Genomic DNA, 20,418 nt, shown 5'->3' on the forward strand with positions numbered 1-20,418 from the left:
TGTGTGTGTATATATATATATATATATATATATATATATATATATATATATTAGGGTGGTTCAAAAAAATAAAAGTTGGAAATTCATTACTCTCACCCCTTCATTTTATGATGCTTTGGGAAAAAAGAAAACCTGCCAAATATTTTTGTCATACATTAATATTTAGAGGTAGCACATCATAGCTGAAGGTTGTAAATATATCAGTTATCGCTGCCCGAGTGCCCGTGCAATAGGTTATCCATTATCCAGTATCTAATCACATCACTTATAAAGAGGATAGAAGTTAACCACCTGAGTGTAACTAAATTAGAATTTTATATTCAATTTAAAACTATACCTGGGTTTAAATATTTCTCACAAACAACATACTTTCAAAAATGTTATTTTAGGCAACAAGCTGAAAATTTTGCTTCAATTCACAGCTTCTTTTCTTTCAGATCTTTGGTGATGGTGAATCTAACATGAGATAAATGTAAAAAGAGACACTTGCTGACTTAACATGCTTAACCATTAACTGGAAACGTCAGTAAAACATGTCAGCTACTAGAAGTAGAACATTTGTATACCTTATTGGTTCCACCAACTGAAATAAAGGGAAACAAATTGCCCTCAAATGGGCAAATATTCAAGGTATTTTTCTTCAAACACACTGATTTGAAGAAAACTGTCCATGATGCTGCTGTGACCTCTATAGACATGGCAATTCCTTTTTGGGAGAGAGCTAGAATCCCACTGAGGGCAAAGCAGCATCTGATCACAAAGTTAGAAAAGGTGTTCGGAAAATGGAAAACATTGAAAAAGACCAAGAATCGCAATACAGACAAGCAGAAGAAAGATGAAACAGTGTTTTGTGAATCTTTGGAGGACTTGTTTGACATGGCACATCAGGATGTCCTAACAATGATAAAGTTTGAAGATGACAGACAGTTCCTACTTGCTCAGCGAGAGAAAGGTAGAAGGGGATGCATGGCAGGCATAGATAAAATACAAACTGCCAAAGAACAAAGAGCAGAAAAAAGAAAAGCTGCAGAAGCAAAATACAAAGAGAAACTGGAGGAGCCTGGACCATCTAATGTCTCACTACCTGACACTGTCTCCAGCCAGAGTGAAGAGAACACAGAAAGTCCAGATGAAGAATTTGTTATGCCAGTGCCACAAAAAGCCAGTAAAATTAAAGCTGTTGTAACACCAGGACTTGAAGCAGCATTGGATAGGACCAAAACAACAGACAGAAGTGCCACCTATATTCTGACTGAAACGGCAGCAAGTCTTGGTCATGATGCAAGCAACTTAAATATCATTATCATGTAAAGGATGTTCTCTTATGTTACACAGCTGTATAATTGGTTCTTGTGCTGATTCATACATTTTTGAATATTAAGTACTGCAAGGCATAAAGAATATTATTGTTTGGAGCTAGATCAAAATATATGTGGAAATATATAAAGCATAGACTTATTTAAATTTATCAATAATGAAACAGTATTTCATCAATAAAATGAAAATGCAATGTTTGATTGTCACAAAATCTTCGCTACCCCAGTATGTAGGTATTGTAGGAGCATGATACATGTACGAGAAGAACTGCATCTCACAATTCATGTTTTAGTGTTAACTATTTTATGGGATATGAAAAGATTTGATTTTCCAATGTATTGCCATAATTTCTGTCCTGACATATCAATATTAAACTGACAGAAATAATTTGGAAATATCTGGAAATGACCATACTATATGACAAAGTTATTGCGAGCAAAATCTTTAAGGGCTGTGTGCTACCTGTAAAAATTATTAGAGTTTTATGAAATTGTACATGATGTGTTTTTATGTTAGGTACAACAAATTTAGAGGGTGAGACTTGAAGTTTTTTGAAAAAACATTCTGACCATTTTTATGGACCACCCTAATATATATATATATATATATATATTTTTTTTTTTTTTTTTTTTTTTTTTTTTTTTGAGGCCTTTGTACTTGGACTTTCTGTTGACACACCGATGGAAAAACAGTGGGTGCCTAAAACTTTTGCACATAGCTGCACATTAACAGGAATTATTCCTCCATTTTCAAAATAATATACAGTATGTGTAAAGTACGAATAAATGGTTTAGATTTTTTTTAAAGAATATCATTGCAATTTATCATCATGTTCAGATTAATTCAGAAAAGTTCATTATTGTGGCTCAAGACCATGTATAATTATGATAATTGCGTGTTTGCTAGTGGTCTAAAATATCATAGAAAATCCTTCACTGCCTTTGTCTTCCTAATGATTTAACTCGTTGTTAATGCACCACTCTTTACTCATCTATTTCTTTCTTCAGGTGTGTGGTCCAACCATTCCAAAAGACTGTCGAAGTATCACTCTGTATCATGGTTTGTGCTTGCAGCTAGATGAACTTAGTTTTCAAGTGCCAAAGTCTCTTGAAGGTAAACACAATGTTTTAGTTTGTTACCTCACGCTCAGTAAAATTGCACACACATACAAACATATACACACACACACACACACACACACACACACATATATATATATATATATATATATATATATATATATATATGTATATGTATATATATATATATATATATGTATGTATATATATATATATATATATATATATGTATATATATATATATGTATTTGTATATATATATGTATATGTATATATATGTATATGTATATATGTATATATGTATATGTATATGTATATATATATATATATATATGTATATGTGTATATATATATATATATATATATATATATATATATATATATATATATATATATATATATATATATATATATATAAATCTCATTGGAACGGCACCAAACAAAAGTTCCAGCATCATCACCTTGCCCAATGCAGATTCGAGATTCATCACTGAATATGACTTTCATCCAGTCATCCACAGTCCACGATTGCTTTTCCTTAGCCCATTGTAACCTTGTTTTTTTTCTGTTTAGGTGTTAATGATGGCTTTTGTTTAGCTTTTCTGTATGTAAATCCCATTTCCTTTAGGCGGTTTCTTACAGTTCGGTCACAGACGTTGACTCCAGTTTCCTCCCATTCGTTCCTCATTTGTTTTGTTGTGCATTTTTTGATTTTGAGACTTATTGCTTTAAGTTTTCTGTCTTGACGCTTTGATGTCTTCCTTGGTCTACCAGTATGTTTGCCTTTAACAACCTTCCCATGTTGTTTGTATTTGGTCCAGAGTTTAGACACAACTGACTGTGAACAACCAACATCTTTTGCAACATTGCGTGATGATTTACCCTCTTTTAAGAGTTTGATAATCCTCTCCTTTGTTTCAATTGACATCTCTCGTGTTGGAGCCATGATTCATGTCAGTCCACTTGGTGCAACAGCTCTCCGAGATGTGATCACTCCTTTTTAGATGCAGACTAACGAGCAGATCTGATATGATGCAGGTGTTAGTTTTGGGGATGAAAATTTACAGGGTGATTCCATAATTTTTTCCTCAGAATTGAGTGATTCCATATTTTTTTCCTCTGCTTGGTCTAAAAAAGTAACTGTTACTGACTGCCACAATCTTTTTTTCTTGATTTCTTATAGTGTTTCTTAAAGCCAGAAAGTTGCCATTTGAAATGACTTTAGTTTTGTGTCATGTCTGTGATCTGCTTTTTTTCTACAAAATTAAACAACTGAATGAACATCCTCCGAGGCCGGTGATTCCATAATTTTTGCCAGGGGTTGTATGTGGATGTTAAAATCGCCCACTATAATTATCTTATCTGAGCTAAGCACTAAGTCAGACAAAAGGTCTGAAAATTCACAGAGAAACTCACAGTAACGACCAGGTGGACGATAGATAACAAAAAAAATGGTTTTGGGGACTTCCAATTTGGATGGACAAGACTAAGAGTCAAGCTTTCAAATGAATTAAAGCTCTGTCTGGGTTTTTGATTAATTAGTAAGCTGGAGTGGAAGATTGCTGTTAATCCTCCCCCTCGGCCCGTGCTACGAGCATTCTGACAGTTAGTGTGACTCAGGGGTGTTGACTCATTTAAACTATCATATTCATCCTGCTGTAACCAGGTTTCTGTAAGGCAGAATAAATCAATATGTTGATCAATTATTATATCATTTACTAGCAGGGACTTAGAAGAGAGAGACCTAATGTTTAATAAACCACATTTAACTGTTTTCGTCTGTGGTGCAGTTGAAGGTGCTATATTATTTTTTCTTTTTGAATTTTTATGCTTAAATAGATTTTTACTGGTTGTTGGTGGTCTGGGAGCAGACACCGTCTCTACGGGGATGGGGTATTGGGGGGATGGCAGGGGGAGAGAAGCTGCAGAGAGGTGTGTAAGACTACAACTCTGCTTCCTGGTCCCAAACCTGGGTAGTCACAGTTTGGAGGGTTTAATAAAATTGGCCAGATTTCTAGGAATGAGAGCTGCTCCATCCAAAGTGGGATGGATGCCATCTCTCCTAACAAGACCAGGTTTTCCCCAGAAGCTTTGCCAATTATCTATGAAGCCCACCTCATTTTTTGGACACCACTCAGACAGACAGCAATTCAGGGAGGACATGCGGCTAAACATGTCACTCTCGGTCCGATTGGGGAGGGGCCCAGAGAAAACTACAGAGTCCGACATTGTTTTTGCAAAGTTACACACCGATTCAATATTAGTTTTAGTGACCTCCGATTGGCGTAAACGGGTGTCAATACTGCCGACGTGAATTACAATCTTAACAAATTTACGCTTAGCCTTAGCCAGCAGTTTCAAATTTCCTTCAATGTCACCTGCTCTGGCCCCCGTAAGACAATTGACTATGGTTGCTGGTGTCGCTAACTTCACATTTCTCAAAACAGAGTCGCCAATAACCAGAGTTTGTTACTCGGCGGGTGTGTCGCCACACACCCGCCGAGTGGGGAAAAACAGAGATGTGAACGGGTTGGTGGTGTACAGAGGGCTTCTGTTTAGAACTATGCTTCCTCCTCACAGTCACCCAGCCGGCCTGCTTTCCCGGCTGCTCGGGATCCGCTGGAGGGCAGCTAATGGCGGCTAAGCTACCTTGGTCCGCACCAACTACAGGGGCCTGGCTAGCTGTAGGATTTTCCAAGGTGCGGAGCCGAGTCTCCAATTCGCCCAGCCTGGCCTCCAAAGCTACGAATAAGCTACACTTGTTACAAGTACCATTACTGCTAAAGGAGGCCGAGGAATAACTAAACATTTCACACCCAGAGCAGAAAAGTGCGGGAGAGACAGGAGAAGCCGCCATGCTAAACCCTAAGAGCTAGTAGCTGCGCTAAGCTAGCGGATTCCTAAAAACACACAAAGTGAATAATGTGTAAATAATTTAGAGGTGATTCAGCAGAGGGAGTGCTTTAGTTAAGGCACGTGAAGATTACACTGTGAAACAAATCGTTATCTAGTTATCTAGATCAATCTAACTACACAGATTAAACAGCTAAAAGATACAGCAAAACACCGCTGTGCTCCGGAACAGGAAGTGATACAATACCGCAGTGAGAGCCAACCACCAGTAGAGGCAGTAGACAGCACCACAAAATCTATATAGGCAGTAATATAGGCAGTAGCTTCTGTTGAAAGGTGTTTTTCCTGTGGTGCGCCCGCCACAGGAAAAACACCTCCGTGTTGATAACCATTTGTAAAATCCAGGCGGCTTTTGGTGGCTTTCAGTTGAGTGAGTATCTGAGAAATTGTTTAACAGCAGGGCATGTTCCAACTTGTCCTTAAGGCTTCCAACGGAGGTGTTTTTCCTGTGGCGGCGCGCGGCGCCGGCTGCGAACCGACACACCAATTCGTCCGCACGTCTTTCCTTAAAAAAATCTCCTTTAACAGTGGAATGTCCAGATAAACTGCTGATTCCGACCTCTTCTGAAAGTTCTCTGTTCTCTCACGACGTCCTGGGTCAACAGGGGCTTACATTTGGAGGCTTTCAGCTTGAAACAGGATGACGACGTTGCCTCGGAGCGCTGCGCGACGTCCCGCTCCTTGGGAAGTCCTTACAGCGATAGAAACAATCCAAAATCTCTCATCAGCCGTTAAAATTTTCACCGAAAACCAGCTGAATTTCTCGAATGGTGTCCACTCAGATGTGCCTCACAGTTTTTGAAAAAATTTTGATCAAGCACAGCGCCAGTCTCTCAGCAACTTCTCAGACAAAGGAATTCCGAAGAGGGGGCTGGACCACTCCTTCCACAAGGCGTGCTCACAGGCGAATGATGTCACCGACAGGTGTGAAAAAAACTCTTGCATGCCCACGAGGGTTCAAGCTTGACTGATGTAATCACACGTGATTCAAATCCATATGGTTTTTTAAAAAAATAATAAGGTCGGATACTTTTCTCACAGACCTCGTATATATAAAAAATTTTGCGGACTTCACAGAGAATAAGGACTGTTACTGTCGCTTTAAGGACTGCTTTAAGGACGGTCGGCGCGCCGTGCTCCGAGCTGCGATGACGACGCACAAACCACTGGATAATTTCTAAACGGATGGCTCTGTGGATACAAGACCGTCGTGTGCTCTTTCTCTGGTTATCACAAGAGCTGGACATCAGCCATTTTCCGGCAGATTTCACTTTTAACAAGAGATTTTGTCATGGAAAGCCGCGCAGAGGCTTTGTGCGTAACGACCGATTCGCTGTGGAAGCGAGACAAAGGAACACCTCCATTTCGGAGTCTCAGAGGACAAGTTTGGACATGCCTATCTTGGCTTTCAATGCTTACCAGTCCAGTAAGTATCAGAGAAATTGTGGAGAGCTGGGCATGTCCAAACTTGTCCTCTGAGCCTCTGAAACGGAGGTGTTCCTTTGTCTCGCTTCCACAGCGAATCGGTTGTTACGCACAAAGCCTCCGCGCGGCTTTCCATGACAAAATCTCTTGTTAAAAGTGAAATCTGCCGGAAAATGGCTGATGTCTAGCTCTTGTGATAACCAGAGAAAGAGCACACGACGGTCTCGCATCCACAGAGCCATCCGTTTAGAAATTATCCAGTGGTTTGTGCGTCGTCATCGCAGCTCGGAGCGCGGCGCGCCGACCATCCTTAAAGCGACAGTAACAGTCCTTATTCTCTGTGAAGCCCGCAAAATTTTCACCGAAAGCCAGATAAATTTTTCAAATGGTTTCCAGGTGCCAGTTTCTAACAGCTTCTGAAAACATTCTGATGGAAAAAAAGTCCTTTTCATTCCGCCATTTCCAGACAATGAAAATCCGACGAGAGGGCGGGACCACTCCTTCCCAAGGCGTGATCACAGGCGAATGACGTAACCGACAGGCGTGGAAAAACTCACGCATGCGCACGAGGGTTCGAGCATGTCTGACGTAAAAACATATGAATGAAATCCATATAGTTTTTGAAAAAAATAAAAAGGACCGTTACTTTATTGACAGACCTCGTTCATACATACATACACACACACACACACACACACATATACACACATACATACCATTCGGAAGATTCAGACGGCTTTCGGTGACTTTTCAGTCGTGTGACTATCTGAGAAACTGCGGAAGAGGTGAGCATGTCACAAAATGTCCTGTGAGGCTTCAACACGGTGGTGCTTTTGTTCCGCCATCAGCTTTGTGCCCAAGCCATCGGCACGAATTTCGCCGCCACTCTTTTCATGGCAAAATCTTCTGTCACAGTGGAATGTGCCGAAAAAGTGCTGATGTCCACCTCTTCCGCAATTTCTCGGATAGTCACACGACGGTCCCACATCACCACAGCGTTCACTTTGTAAATGATCTGGTCATTTCAGCATGTTGATGGCCGCCCGGAGCGCGGCACACTCTCCACCATTGTGCGGCCGTCTTTAAACCGGTTAACTACTCCTTAATCTGTGTGATGCCCATAGCATCGTCACCGAAAGCCGTCTGAATAATCCGAATGGTTTCCACCTGGCTGTCGCCCAGTTTCTGGCAAAATTTGATGCAGTCGCACTGCTCCAGTCGTTCCTCCATTTCCTTGCAAAGAAAAAACGAAGAGAGACTACACCCATCCTCAAACAAAGGCTGCTTACAAGCAAATGATGCAATCGACAGGCGTGAAAAATTCAGTCATGTGCACGAAGGATCAAGGTTGGCTCATGCAAGCACACGTGATTCAAATCCATCGAGTTTTTGAAAAATTTAAAAAGGTCGGATACTTTCTAACAGACCTCGTATATATAATATGTCTGAAATTCAGTTTCTGTTTATTAAATTCCACGCAGAATAAACGTAGCAGACACGGATTATTCGTTAACTGTTTTAGCAAGTTTTCAGGGTATCATGCATGCAGTCTCTTATTAATGTCATGAAAAGCATAAAAAAAATTACCTTTTTGTAGTATAATATTCTTTTACAATTGTCATCATGTGGATTCTCTATGTTGTTTTGACTGCAGCGACTCTCTGGCATGCAAGGGATTATGGGATACAAGAAAACCCTGGAGGGTTGTTGGTTGGGTGAAGCCATTTATTGTCAAACAACTCCTCTTTTTAAATCAAAATGACAAGAGAACTACCCAAATGACCCGGATCCAAAGTTTACATACCCCTGTTCTTAATACTGTGTATTTCCCCTTTAACATCAACGACAGCCTGGAGTCTTTTGTGGTAGTTTTGGACGAGGCTCTCTGATAGTAAAGTTGCCACTGAATGTGTCTTGGACTTTATTTACATTAATTACAAAGAAATACAAACAGTATGGCACATTATGGTAAATCTGCATGGAGTCAACAGTTCTCAAAAACTGAGTGACTGTGCAAGAAGTAGAAGAGTGAGGAAAGCCACCAAGACACCCAGACAACCCAGGAGAAGTTATGGGCTTATGTGGCTGTGATTGGAGAAATTGTGCACAGTGCAAGCTTTGCATTTTGCATCACTACTCTTAGCTTCATAGTGGAGTAAAGCAGAGAAGGATTTTCTTTCACCAAAACAGATCAAATCCAGGCTTGCATCTCAGATGTACCTTCTGGGAATTTGTAGCTAAAGTTTCAGGTCTTCTTTTTAGGAAAATCCTCCTCTATACCACTTCATCATAAACATGGTGCATGCTGCAAGGGTCTTTGGCCCTGGATCTTCTCATCATCTGTGGCTTTGGCATCTTAACACCTGCGTTCATCTCTTTTCTGACCACTCTGACTGCTGGTGCATCACCCGACTTGAATGCTGTGACCCTGGCTTTCATCAGCCAGGGTTTCTGGTCCGGGTAGATGGCTAGTGTCTTTGTGGTGGTAACATCATTAACACATTTAGAGATGAATTGTGGACAGCAGATGTATATTCCTCTAGGTCATGGGTGGGCAACTTGTTCCAGAAAGGGCCAAGAGGGTGCAGGTTTTCTTTGCAGCCACTGACTCCACCAGGTGATTTCACTGATTAACTGATTCTATCTGCTCAAAGTGATATTAATTAGTGAAATCACCTGGTGGAGTCAGTGGCTGCAAAGAAAACCTGCACCCTCTTGGCCCTTTCTGGAACAAGTTGCCCACCCTTGCTCTAGGTCCACCTCTCCCTCATCTGTAGAGGACTCTCTGAAAACCTGCCAGTCTGTGCACTGAAAACTGTACTGTAGTATCGGGGCAGAATCACTGTGCTACGTGGTGACAGTTTTCTACATTGGCCTTGTATGTTTGTATTTATGATACTTAGAGCAGTGCTGGAGAGTGGTCCCGCAGCCTAGACTGTGCGTGGAGGCGAGACCCACCAAATCTAACTGGTATCGCTCCACCTCCCACACAAGCTCCGGCTCCTTCCCCCACAGCGAAGTGATGTTCCACACTCCCAGAGCTAGTCCCTGCTGCCCGGGTCTGGTCCATCGAAGCCCTCAACTTTCACTGCCACCAAAGGACAGCGCACCCGACACCTGCGGTTCCCCCTGCAGGTGGTGAGCCCACAGGGTGGAGATGGAAAGTCCATGTTGCTTTTTTGGGCTGTGCCCGACTGGGCTCCATGGCAAGCCCAGCCACCAGGCGCTCGCTGACGGGCAAAACATCCAGGCCTGGCTCCAGATGAGGGCTCCAGGCTTCCTCCGGGCCGGGTCACGTTTCCTCTGCCTCATTTTTTCATGGTGTGCCAATTACAGGGGCATCACACTACTCAGCCTCCCTGGTAAAGTCTACTCCAGGGTGCTGGAAAGGAGGGTTCAGCCGATAGTCGAGCCTCTGATTGAAGAGGAACAATGCTGGTTCAATCCTGATCGTGGAACAACCGACCAGCTCTTTACTTTCACAAGGATCCTGGAGGGTGCCTGGGAGTATGCCCACCCAGTCTACGTGTGTTTTGTGGACTTGGTGAAGGTGTATGATCGGGTACCCCGGGAGATACTGTGGGAGGTGCTGCGGGAGTACGGAGTGAGGGGGTCCCTTCTCAGGGCCATCCAATCTCTGTACTCACAAAGCGAGAGCTGTGTTTGGGTGCTCGGCAGTAAGTCGTACTCATTTCCGGTGGAGACTGGCCTCCGCCAGGCCTGCGCCTTGTCACCAATCCTGTTTGTGGTATGCATGGACAGGATATCGAGGCATAGTCGGGGGGAGGAGGGCTTCCAGTTTGGTGGGCTCAGGGTCTCATCACTGCTTTTTGCAGATGATGTGGTCCTGTTGGCTTCATCGGCCGGTGACCTCCAAGACTCACTGGAGTGGTTCGCAGCCGAGTGTGAAGTGGCTGGGATGAGGATCAGCACCTCTAAATGTGAGGCCATGGTTCTCAGCAGGAAACAGATGGAATGCCTACTCCGGGTAGGGAATACGGCCTTGCCCCAAGTGAAGGAGTTCAAGTACCTCGGAGTCTTGTTCACGAGTGAGGGGACAATGGAGCATGAGATTGGCCGGAGAATCGGCGCAGCAGAGGCGGTATTGCATTCACTCTACCATACTGTTGTGACCAGATACTGACTGGTATCCCCCCGCCAGTAAAACAAAACTGCACCTTTCAGAGTGGCCTTTTATTGTGGACAGTCTAAGGCACACCTGTACACTAATCATGGTGTCTAATCAGCATCTTGGTATGGCACACCTGTGAGGTGGGATGGATTATCTCAGCAAAGGAGAAGTGCTCACTATCAGATTTAGACTGGTTTGTGAACAATATTTGAGGGAAATGGTGATATTGTGTATGTGGAAAAAGTTTTAGATCTTTGAGTTCATCTCACACAAAATGGGAGCAAAACCAAAAGTGTTGCGTTTATATTTTTGTTGACTGTATGTAAATGTGTTCTGCACATCTGACTGGGAATTAATAATCCTTTACTGAAAGCAAAAAAAGCCATTTTAAATCTTGACCACACAGGGTCGTATGACCTCACCTCCTTCCCAGTAAGGATGCTTCAAATGTATGGACGGTGGAATACTGTGGGTAATAATGTACAGATTCTGTGTGAGTTGGCTTCATAAATACTAGTCTCATAGTATAATGTTAGATCACATACTCAACATTCAGCATACAGCGCTCACATGAAGCATGCTATTTAATAGTTAAATAGTTTGAGAGACAAAAAAAATGTGTGAAACAATGCACTGTTGGCTGAAAGGAACCTGTAGTAGATTATTTTAATTCTAATGTTTATATATATACTTTTGACAGAATGTCAAATCCTAGCAGACATCGCATTTCTGTTGGATGGCTCAGGCAGCATCAGTTCAACAGACTTCAGAATTATGAAAACTTTTGTGAAAAATATGATCAAGCCCTTTGTGGGAAAAGGCACAAAGGTAGGATTTATGTATATTCATATCTCAGTAATACATTATTCAGGAAAATTATTTACAATGCATTGCAATGAAATTAATGTGATTAATCTTAATTTTTCTCAAGACCGTTTCCTTTTTATATTGCACAATTAAACACTTATCTTTTTGCAGTTTGCCATCATCCAGTTTGCTTCAACGTCTGAGACACATTACTACTTCAATACTTTTGATGTGTCTCGCCCATGGGAAGCTTTGATTGATCAAATAAAACAACATGGAACGATGACTAACACAGCTGCAGGCATCAAACACGTTGTGTAAGTACTGTAGTAGCATTAATGTATTACTTCATTAATACTGTTAAATAGATTTGGATAGTTTAGCACTCAGCCAATTGCATACTGAGTTGACTGCATCAGATGTTGGCCGTTTGAATAAGGTGGAAACATAGATTACATATGTTATTCCTCTAGAAATCCCACAATATATATATATATATATATATATATATATATATATATATATATATATATATATATATATATATATAAATGCATCACTTTTGGTTTTGCTACCATTTTGTATGAGATGAACTCAAAGATCTAAAACTTTTTCAACATACACAATATCACCATTTCCCTCAAATATTGTTCACAAACCAGTCTAAATCTGTGATAGTGAGCACTTCTCCTTTGCTGAGATAATCCATCCCACCTCACAGGTGTGCCATATCAAGATGCTGATTAGACACCATGATTAGTGCACAGGTGTGCCTTAGACTGCCCACAATAAAAGTCCACTCTGAAAGGTGCAGTTTTATCACACAGCACAATGCCACAGATGTCGCAAGATTTGAGGGAGCGTGCAATTGGCATGCTGACAGCAGGAATGAAAACCAGAGCTGTTGCTCGTGTATTGAAAGTTCATTTCTCTACCATAAGCTGCCTCCAAAGGTGTTTCAGAGAATTTGGCAGTACATCCAACCAGCCTCACAACCGCAGACCACATGTAACCACACCAGCCCAGGACCTCCACATCCAGCATGTTCACCTCCAAGATCGTCTGAGACCAGCCACTCGGACAGCTGCTGAAACAATCGGTTTGCATAACCAAAGAATTTCTGCACAAACTGTCAGAAACCGTCTCAGGGAAGCTCATCTGCATGCTCGTCGTCCTCATCGGGATCTCGACCTGACTCCAGTTCATTGTCGTAACCGACTTGAGTGGGCAAATGCTCACATTCGCTGGCGTTTGGCACTTTGGAGAGGTGTTCTCTTCAGGGATGAATCCTGGTTCACACTGTCCAGGGCAGATGGCAGACAGCGTGTGTGGCGTCGTGTGGGTGAGCGGTTTTCTGATGTCAATGTTGTGGATCGAGTGGCCCATGGTGGCGGTGGGGTTATGGTATGGGCAGGCGTCTGTTATGGACGAAGAACATAGGTGCATTTTATTGATGGCATTTTGAATGCACAGAGATACCGTGACGAGATCCTGAGGCCCATTGTTGTGCCATACATCCAAGAACATCACCTCATGTTGCAGCAGGATAATGCACGGCCCCATGTTGCAAGGGTCTGTACACAATTCTTGGAAGCTGAAAATGTCCCAGTTCTTGCATGGCTGGCATACTCACCGGACATGTCACCCAATGAGCATGTTTGGGATGCTCTGGACCGGCGTATACGACAGCGTGTACCAGTTCCTGCCAATATCCAGCAACTTCGCACAGCCATTGAAGAGGAGTGGACCAACATTCCACAGGCCACAATTGACAACCTGATCAACTCTATGGGAAGGAGATGTGTTGCACTGCATGAGGCAAATGGTGGTCACACCAGATACTGACTGGTATCCCCCCCCAATAAAACAAAACTGCACCAAAAGAGTGGCCTTTTATTGTGGGCAGTCTAAGGCACACCTGTGCACTAATCATGGTGTCTAATCAGCATCTTGATATGGCACACCTGTGAGGTGGGATGGATTATCTCAGCAAAGGAGAAGTGCTCACTATCACAGATTTAGACTGGTTTGTGAACAATATTTGAGGGAAATGGTGATATTGTGTATGTGGAAAAAGTTTTAGATCTTTGAGTTCATCTCATACAAAATGGGAGCAAAACCAAAAGTGTTACGTTTATATTTTTGTTGAGTATATATATATATATATATATGTCAGGGGTCGAAATACATTTTTTTAACCTACTTGCACTGGTGCTAGTAAAAGTCAGTCTTCTATCAACCTTAAAAATCCTACTCTGATGTGTCAGACTCTTCCTCTCTGGGCCCATAAAGCTCCTTTCACACCGGGGCTGCTTCCAGTTGCATCATGTGTCGTCATAACGACGCCACGTGGAAGCAACTCAGTGCCGAGACATGCAGCTTGATGCCACAACAGCATGACGGACGCAAAGGATGAAGCAAATTGGACGCCAAAAATTAAACATGTTTAATTTTTGTTTGCGTACTGTGTTCAATGCAGAAATTACTGTAAGTGGTTTCAGCACAAGTCAGAGCAACAGGACAGTACTCGATGTGACTGGAAGCCACACCCTCACAAGACGTTACCCGACGCCAATTTCTGATTCCTGCTGCGTTCCATTGTTCCGGAAGTATAAATCACGCAGGATTATTTTTATACCATGTACACAATGCAGTAAAACTACACGCTCAAAAAAGAGCACAGAAAAAAAAAATGCTGATTGCAGCTGCTGCTCCTCGCTCTTCTTCTCTCACAAAAGTGTTTAAATAAAATCCATAAACGCCCTGTTCACAGACTGACTGCCAGAGACAGGACATGTCCACATGCAGTAAAAAGTCCAGACATCTCCAGTCCACTCACGGACGATTCGTTCACGCGCGCACATGTGAACAATTAAAAGAAAGAAAAAAAACTGTCTGGTTGCAGGCAATTAGTTCCTTGTTCTCCCCTCAAACTCTCTCATCAGTGTTAAAAAAAGGACATAAGTCCTGCTCACATCCTGATTGCCAGACACAGGACATGTCCACATCAACTATAACTCCAGACATCTCCACATTTACTCAATGGTTCATTCTCGCACACACGTGCACGCATCTTGCAGTCAAAGGAGGAAAGATAAACTATAGCAGAACTCAGAGCGCAAACCTGCAGCTCAGCACAAGAACAAATATAAATTAGAAGAGAAGTCAGAGTGCACAGTCTGTCTGCAGCCAAACTGTGCACTTTGATTTCTCTGTGCAGAAAACCTACAGGCTGCATTCTCACTTCCTCTCTGCCCCCTGTTGCGTGCACCTGACGCAGATATTTCTGCATCATCATGACGCCACAGGAAGCAACTTGAAGCAGGTCCGGTGTGGTTTGACAGAGGTTGAAGGAAGAGCTGTAGCAGCGGCAGACATTTTTTTTTTTTTTTCACGTACGCGCGCGAACGAATCGTCACAGCAACTCGCTCCATGTGTGAGAGTCATCAAATGCAGGGAAGACGAAGACAACACACTGGAAATTGTTTTCCTTATTTATTCCTTTATTGGTTCATTCTACTGGTGCTTATAGTTGATAAAACTTGGATAAATTTACTTGCACCAGTGCAAGTGCAGTATAAAATTACGTGCACCGCTCGAACAATACGTGCACAAATTAGCACATGCATGTACTATTTCGAGACCTGTAGATAGATAGACAGTCAGACAGAGCAATTAATCCATTTAAAAGTATTTAAGATTTGCACATGATAATTTCTTTGCTAAATTCAAACTCTTCTTTCAACAGGAACAATATATTCATACAATCTAGAGGTTCCAGACCAAACGCAAAGAAGGTGCTGATAGTCATTACTGATGGAGCATCGACTGACAGATGGGACTTGGAAAATGCAGCATCTCTTGCTAACAGTCACAACATTGCTCGATTTGCTATTGGGGTAAGATCCCCCACAAGTAATGAATGAAATCAATCCCAGTGTGCAGAATATTTCCAGTAAAGATGTGATCTTAGAATAATTACACATGAAAAAACAGCAATTCATGGGACAGTGAGCCCTATCTAGCACAGTTGCAATCTTTTTTTTTTTTTTTTAACATTGCCAATGCACTTGTACCCAGTGTACCCAAAATGACATTCGTAACTCGTCTTGGTTATGTGTAAACGCAGCTTAAAATCGAGTGCAATTTATAGTATTTAATCATCACAATACTGCATCTAGGGCTGCAGCTAATGTTAATATTATGACTTATTCTTCTGCCGACTGCTTTCTTGATTATTCAGTTAACTGTTTTGTAAATAAAAAATGTCAGAAAATGATGAAAATACCAAAAATTTAGTTGATGGAAACTTGTGATATACATATCAGCCATTATTACATATTACAACAAAAATCTGCCCTATACTAGTAAACCAGCCCTCATGAGATACAAGAAAAAAATAGGGCTGATAAATCATACTTTTCCTATCAATTTTACTGTCCTGGAAACTGTGGCAATAAAATCAGGGCAATAAAAATCTTAAAACAGCATGATACAAAAAAAAAAAAAAAAGACATTGAAAATACCAGGCTTTGTATCGCCCCGCTTTTCATCCAATCGGGAGCCCCCATTTCTCAGCCCCACAAATGACACACCCCCATTTTGTGTTACCCTGGTGACAAGTTCAGGATCCTGATACAAGATCCAGATCATTTCATTCAACCAAGATGTCTAATCAAGGTGAGAGAGTTTTAGCCTCCCAAGCAGGGAGAATTCTTCAACTTGAGTCTCTTACTGAAGTTGTGAGACATCAGTGAAGAGGACACTCATGTCTTTATAGAGAGATATAAGAACATTCTATAATTTACATATTCACATGATTTACCTGTGTTATTCCTTTAACATGATTCATGTGTATGATTATTGTTCTTTTTTTGTTGTAATATGTGATAAATATCTTATGAATGTCTGCTTATGTATCACACCCTGATGTATCTGTATCAGGGTGTGATACAGATGCATCAGGGCATGATACAGGGTTTGATACATAAAATAAGGTATACTTACACCATTTGTACATTTTCACTGTTCAATCACTGACTACTTACATACAGTGGGTAAAAAGTATTTAGTCAGTCCCTGATTATGCAAGTTCTCCTACTTAGAAAGATGAGAGAGGTCTGTAATTTTCAACATAGGTACACTTCAAATGTGAGAGACAAGATGAGAAAAAAAAATCCAGTAAATCACATTGTAGAATTTTTAAAGAATTTATTTGTAAATTATAGTGGAAAATAAGTATTTGGTCAATAACAAAAGTTCAACTCAATACTTTGTAACATAATCTTTGTTGGCAATGACAGAGATCAAACATTTCCTGTAAGTCTTCACCATGTTTGCACACATTGTAGCTGGTATTTTGGCCCATTCCTCCATGCAGATCTCCTCGAGAGCAGTGATGTTTTGGGGCTGTCGCTGGGCAACACGGACTTTCAACTCCTTCAACAAATTTTCTATGGGGTTGAGGTCTGGAGACTGGCTTGGCCACTCCAAGACCTTGAAATGCTTTTTACGGAGCCACTACTTCATTGCCCGAGTGGTGTGTTTGGGATCATTGTCATGCTGGAAGACCTAGCCACGTTGCATCGTCAATGCTCTCACTGATGGAAGGAGGTTTTGGCTTAAAATCTCACGATACATGGCCCCGTTCATTCTTCCCTTAACATGGATCAGTCGACCTCTCCCCTTTGCAGAAAAACAGCCCCAAAGCATATGTTTCCACCCCCATGCTTCACAGTAGATATGGTGTTCTTGGAATTTATTTTCAGATGTTCTGTCAAATGTTGGATGAATTTATTTACAAAATGTGTACCATTATCACTGTACATTGTTTCAGGTATCCCATGTTTTGGAATTATGTCTCTATAAAGTATCTTTGCAACTGTCAGAGTATCTGCATGCTTAACGGGGAACACCTCTACCCATTTGCTATATGCATCAATCAATACTAGGCAATAATTTTTCCCTTCACATTGGTTCAATTCAATAAAATCCATATGGATCATTTGAAACGGGTATTGAAGGGTTGGAAATTTTCCTCATTTTGGTCTCTCATTACCCGGCGAGTTATGATTTGCACAAATTAAGCATGCTCTGCAGTAATGTTTTGCATATGCCTGAAATCCAAACGTCACAAAATGATTATTGACCAGTCCAACCATCCCAACCGTGGAAACATGGCATGGTCCATGACTTAAAACAGATGCCCACTTGAAAAGGCTGCGGGGCAGGACTTGGGTTTGAGAATTAGGCATACACACCATCAGCAGTTTGGTGGACATTGTGACGCATTAATTTGCAAAAATTGATTGATTGGATGAATGATAAGCATTGATTAATATTGATTATTACGTGCAGGCCAATCTTAATATGACAATTCAATTCCCGACAATGATCCAACACTCCAATTAGATCAGTACACTGCCTACCATGTAGGCATATGGGCAGATTTGACCTCACCACAGTACCCCAGTGCCATATCCTCATGTCCTAGTGAGTCAGAGCGTCACAGAGACAAGGTCGAGTAATCGTGACTGTGCCTGCCTTAGGTTGTCCCAGGGTTTAAGATGGGATCTTACCCATCATGGGCTCGCAGCCCTCCATACTGGGCAGAGGTTCCAAGGGGTGGGGGAACACACATTAAGAGGTGTCCTGTCAAAACAGTTTTAATTGCACAGAAGATCAAACATGCAGGATCACTGAAAGTGAATTGAAGTATCTTTTAGCAATTTATCCCAGAATAGAACTGTTGGATTAATCAATGCTTAAACACCAATAATAAATAGAAATAATGACAGAATCAGAAACATAAACAATGTTTGGTTTGCAGGAATAACTATGGGTCAGGATGGACAATAATTATGTGAAAAGTTGTCCAACAAACTCTATCCTTTAAGGCCTAACTTAATCTGCATACATCAAATAATAATTCATAAGCACTTCATTGGTCATCAATGCTTTATGAAAGCCTGCAGCTTCTTGTTTGATTTGCAGCAGGGGTTAGTTGCATCACACGAGAGTTCACATTATTTCGATCAAAACACAGGATGATCAAAATATTGAGTTATTATTATTTGTTGCTTCTACATTGCTGTCAATTCACCCTCACCAACATTAATGCGTCAAATTACAGACCTCTCTCATCTTTCTAAGTCGGAGAACTTGCACAATCAGGGGCTGACTAAATACTTTTTTTACCCTACTGTATACATAAATGTTGATTTGTTCACCTTTTACTTAATTAATTTAAATATATAAATAACTGCTTCTGAATGCTACTAAATAGAAACTGTAAGCATTCAAATATTTTGTTTTCATCATGAAATGATGTCAAATTTAGATTTTTGCCATTGTTGTAGGCAGCCATCTTGAATTTTTGCTTGGCCCATCAGCTCAATTCTGAAGAGAATGCAATATAAATGTTCTTGCCAAGTTTCATGCTTGTGTGATTGTTTGAAAGATTCTCCTCAAAACCAGCAGTTAGCTGCACTACTATACCACCTAAATAGCATTTGACAAGTCAAATGTCTTTTGCATTACAATCATAAAATGCATTTGCTAAGCATTTTAGAGCATGCACCATAGAACCTCACACTAGGACCCAATTCCAACCCCTATTCCAATTAAGTTGGGACGTTGTGTGAAATGTAAATAAAAACAGAATACAATGATTTGCAAATCCTCTTCAACCTGTATTCAATTGAATATACACCACAAAGACAAGATATTTAATGTTCAAATTGATAGACTTTTTGGTTTTTGTGCAAATATTTGCTCATTTTGAAATGGATGCCTGCAACACATTTCAAAAAAGCTGGGACAGTGGCAACAAAAGACTGGGAAAGTGGAACATTCCACAGGTGAACAGGTTAACTGGAAACAGGTAAGTGTCATGACTGAGTATAAAAGGAGCATCCCAAAAAGGCTCAGCCATTCACAAGCAAAGATGGGGCGAGAATCACCACTTTGTGAACAACTGCATGAAAAAAATAGTCCAACAGTTTAAGAACAATGGTTCTCAATGTTCAATTGCAAGGAATTTAGGGATTCCATCATCTACAGTCCATAATATAATCAGAAGATTCAGAGAATCTGGAGAACTTTCTACACGTAAGCTTCAAGGCTGAAAACCAACATTGAATGCCCGTGAGCTTCAATCCCTTAAGCGGCACTGCGTTAAAAATCGACATCATTGTGTGAAGGATCTTACCATATGGGCTCAGGAATACTTCAAAAAACCATTGTCAGTTAACACAATTCGTCACTACATCTACAAGTGCAAGTTAAATGTGAATTTCTTCTCTGTGAGATCAATAAAGTTTTTCTATCTATCTTAAAACTCTACCATGCAAAGCAAAAGCCACACATCAGCAACATCCAGAAACACTGCCGCATTCTCTGGGCCCGAGCTCATTTGAAATGGACAGACACAAAGTGGAAAAGTGTACTGTGGTCTGATGAGTCCACATTTCAAATTGTTTTTGGAAATCATGGACGTTGTGTCCTCCAGACAAAAGAGTAAAAAGACCATCCAGATTGTTACCAGCGCAAAGTTCAAAAGCCAGCATCTGTGATGATACGGGGGTGTGTTAGTGCCTATGGCATGGGCAACTTACACATCTGTGATGGCACCATCAATGCTGAAAGGTACAACCAGGTTTTGGAGCAACACATGCTGCCTACACATTCTGCATGTTACAACAGCGTGGCTTCGTAGTGAAAGAGTGCGAGTACTAGACTGGGCTG

The 20,418-nt window shown here is 41.2% G+C and overlaps 1 protein-coding gene across 1 annotated transcript in view; it reads left to right on the plus strand.

Moving 5' to 3' along the window:
- LOC117531265 (integrin alpha-M-like) overlaps window positions 1-20,418 on the plus strand; it is a 54,785-nt gene that overhangs the window by 12,379 nt on the left and 21,988 nt on the right. Inside the window, exons 5-8 of the mRNA XM_034194288.1 lie at window positions 2,325-2,430; window positions 11,567-11,694; window positions 11,845-11,990; window positions 15,422-15,572. Coding sequence (XP_034050179.1) covers window positions 2,325-2,430; window positions 11,567-11,694; window positions 11,845-11,990; window positions 15,422-15,572 — 531 coding nt within the window. The remainder of the gene's footprint in view (window positions 1-2,324; window positions 2,431-11,566; window positions 11,695-11,844; window positions 11,991-15,421; window positions 15,573-20,418) is intronic.

Source organism: Thalassophryne amazonica, chromosome 18, assembly GCF_902500255.1.
Source record: "Thalassophryne amazonica chromosome 18, fThaAma1.1, whole genome shotgun sequence".
Classification (NCBI taxonomy): domain Eukaryota; kingdom Metazoa; phylum Chordata; class Actinopteri; order Batrachoidiformes; family Batrachoididae; genus Thalassophryne; species Thalassophryne amazonica.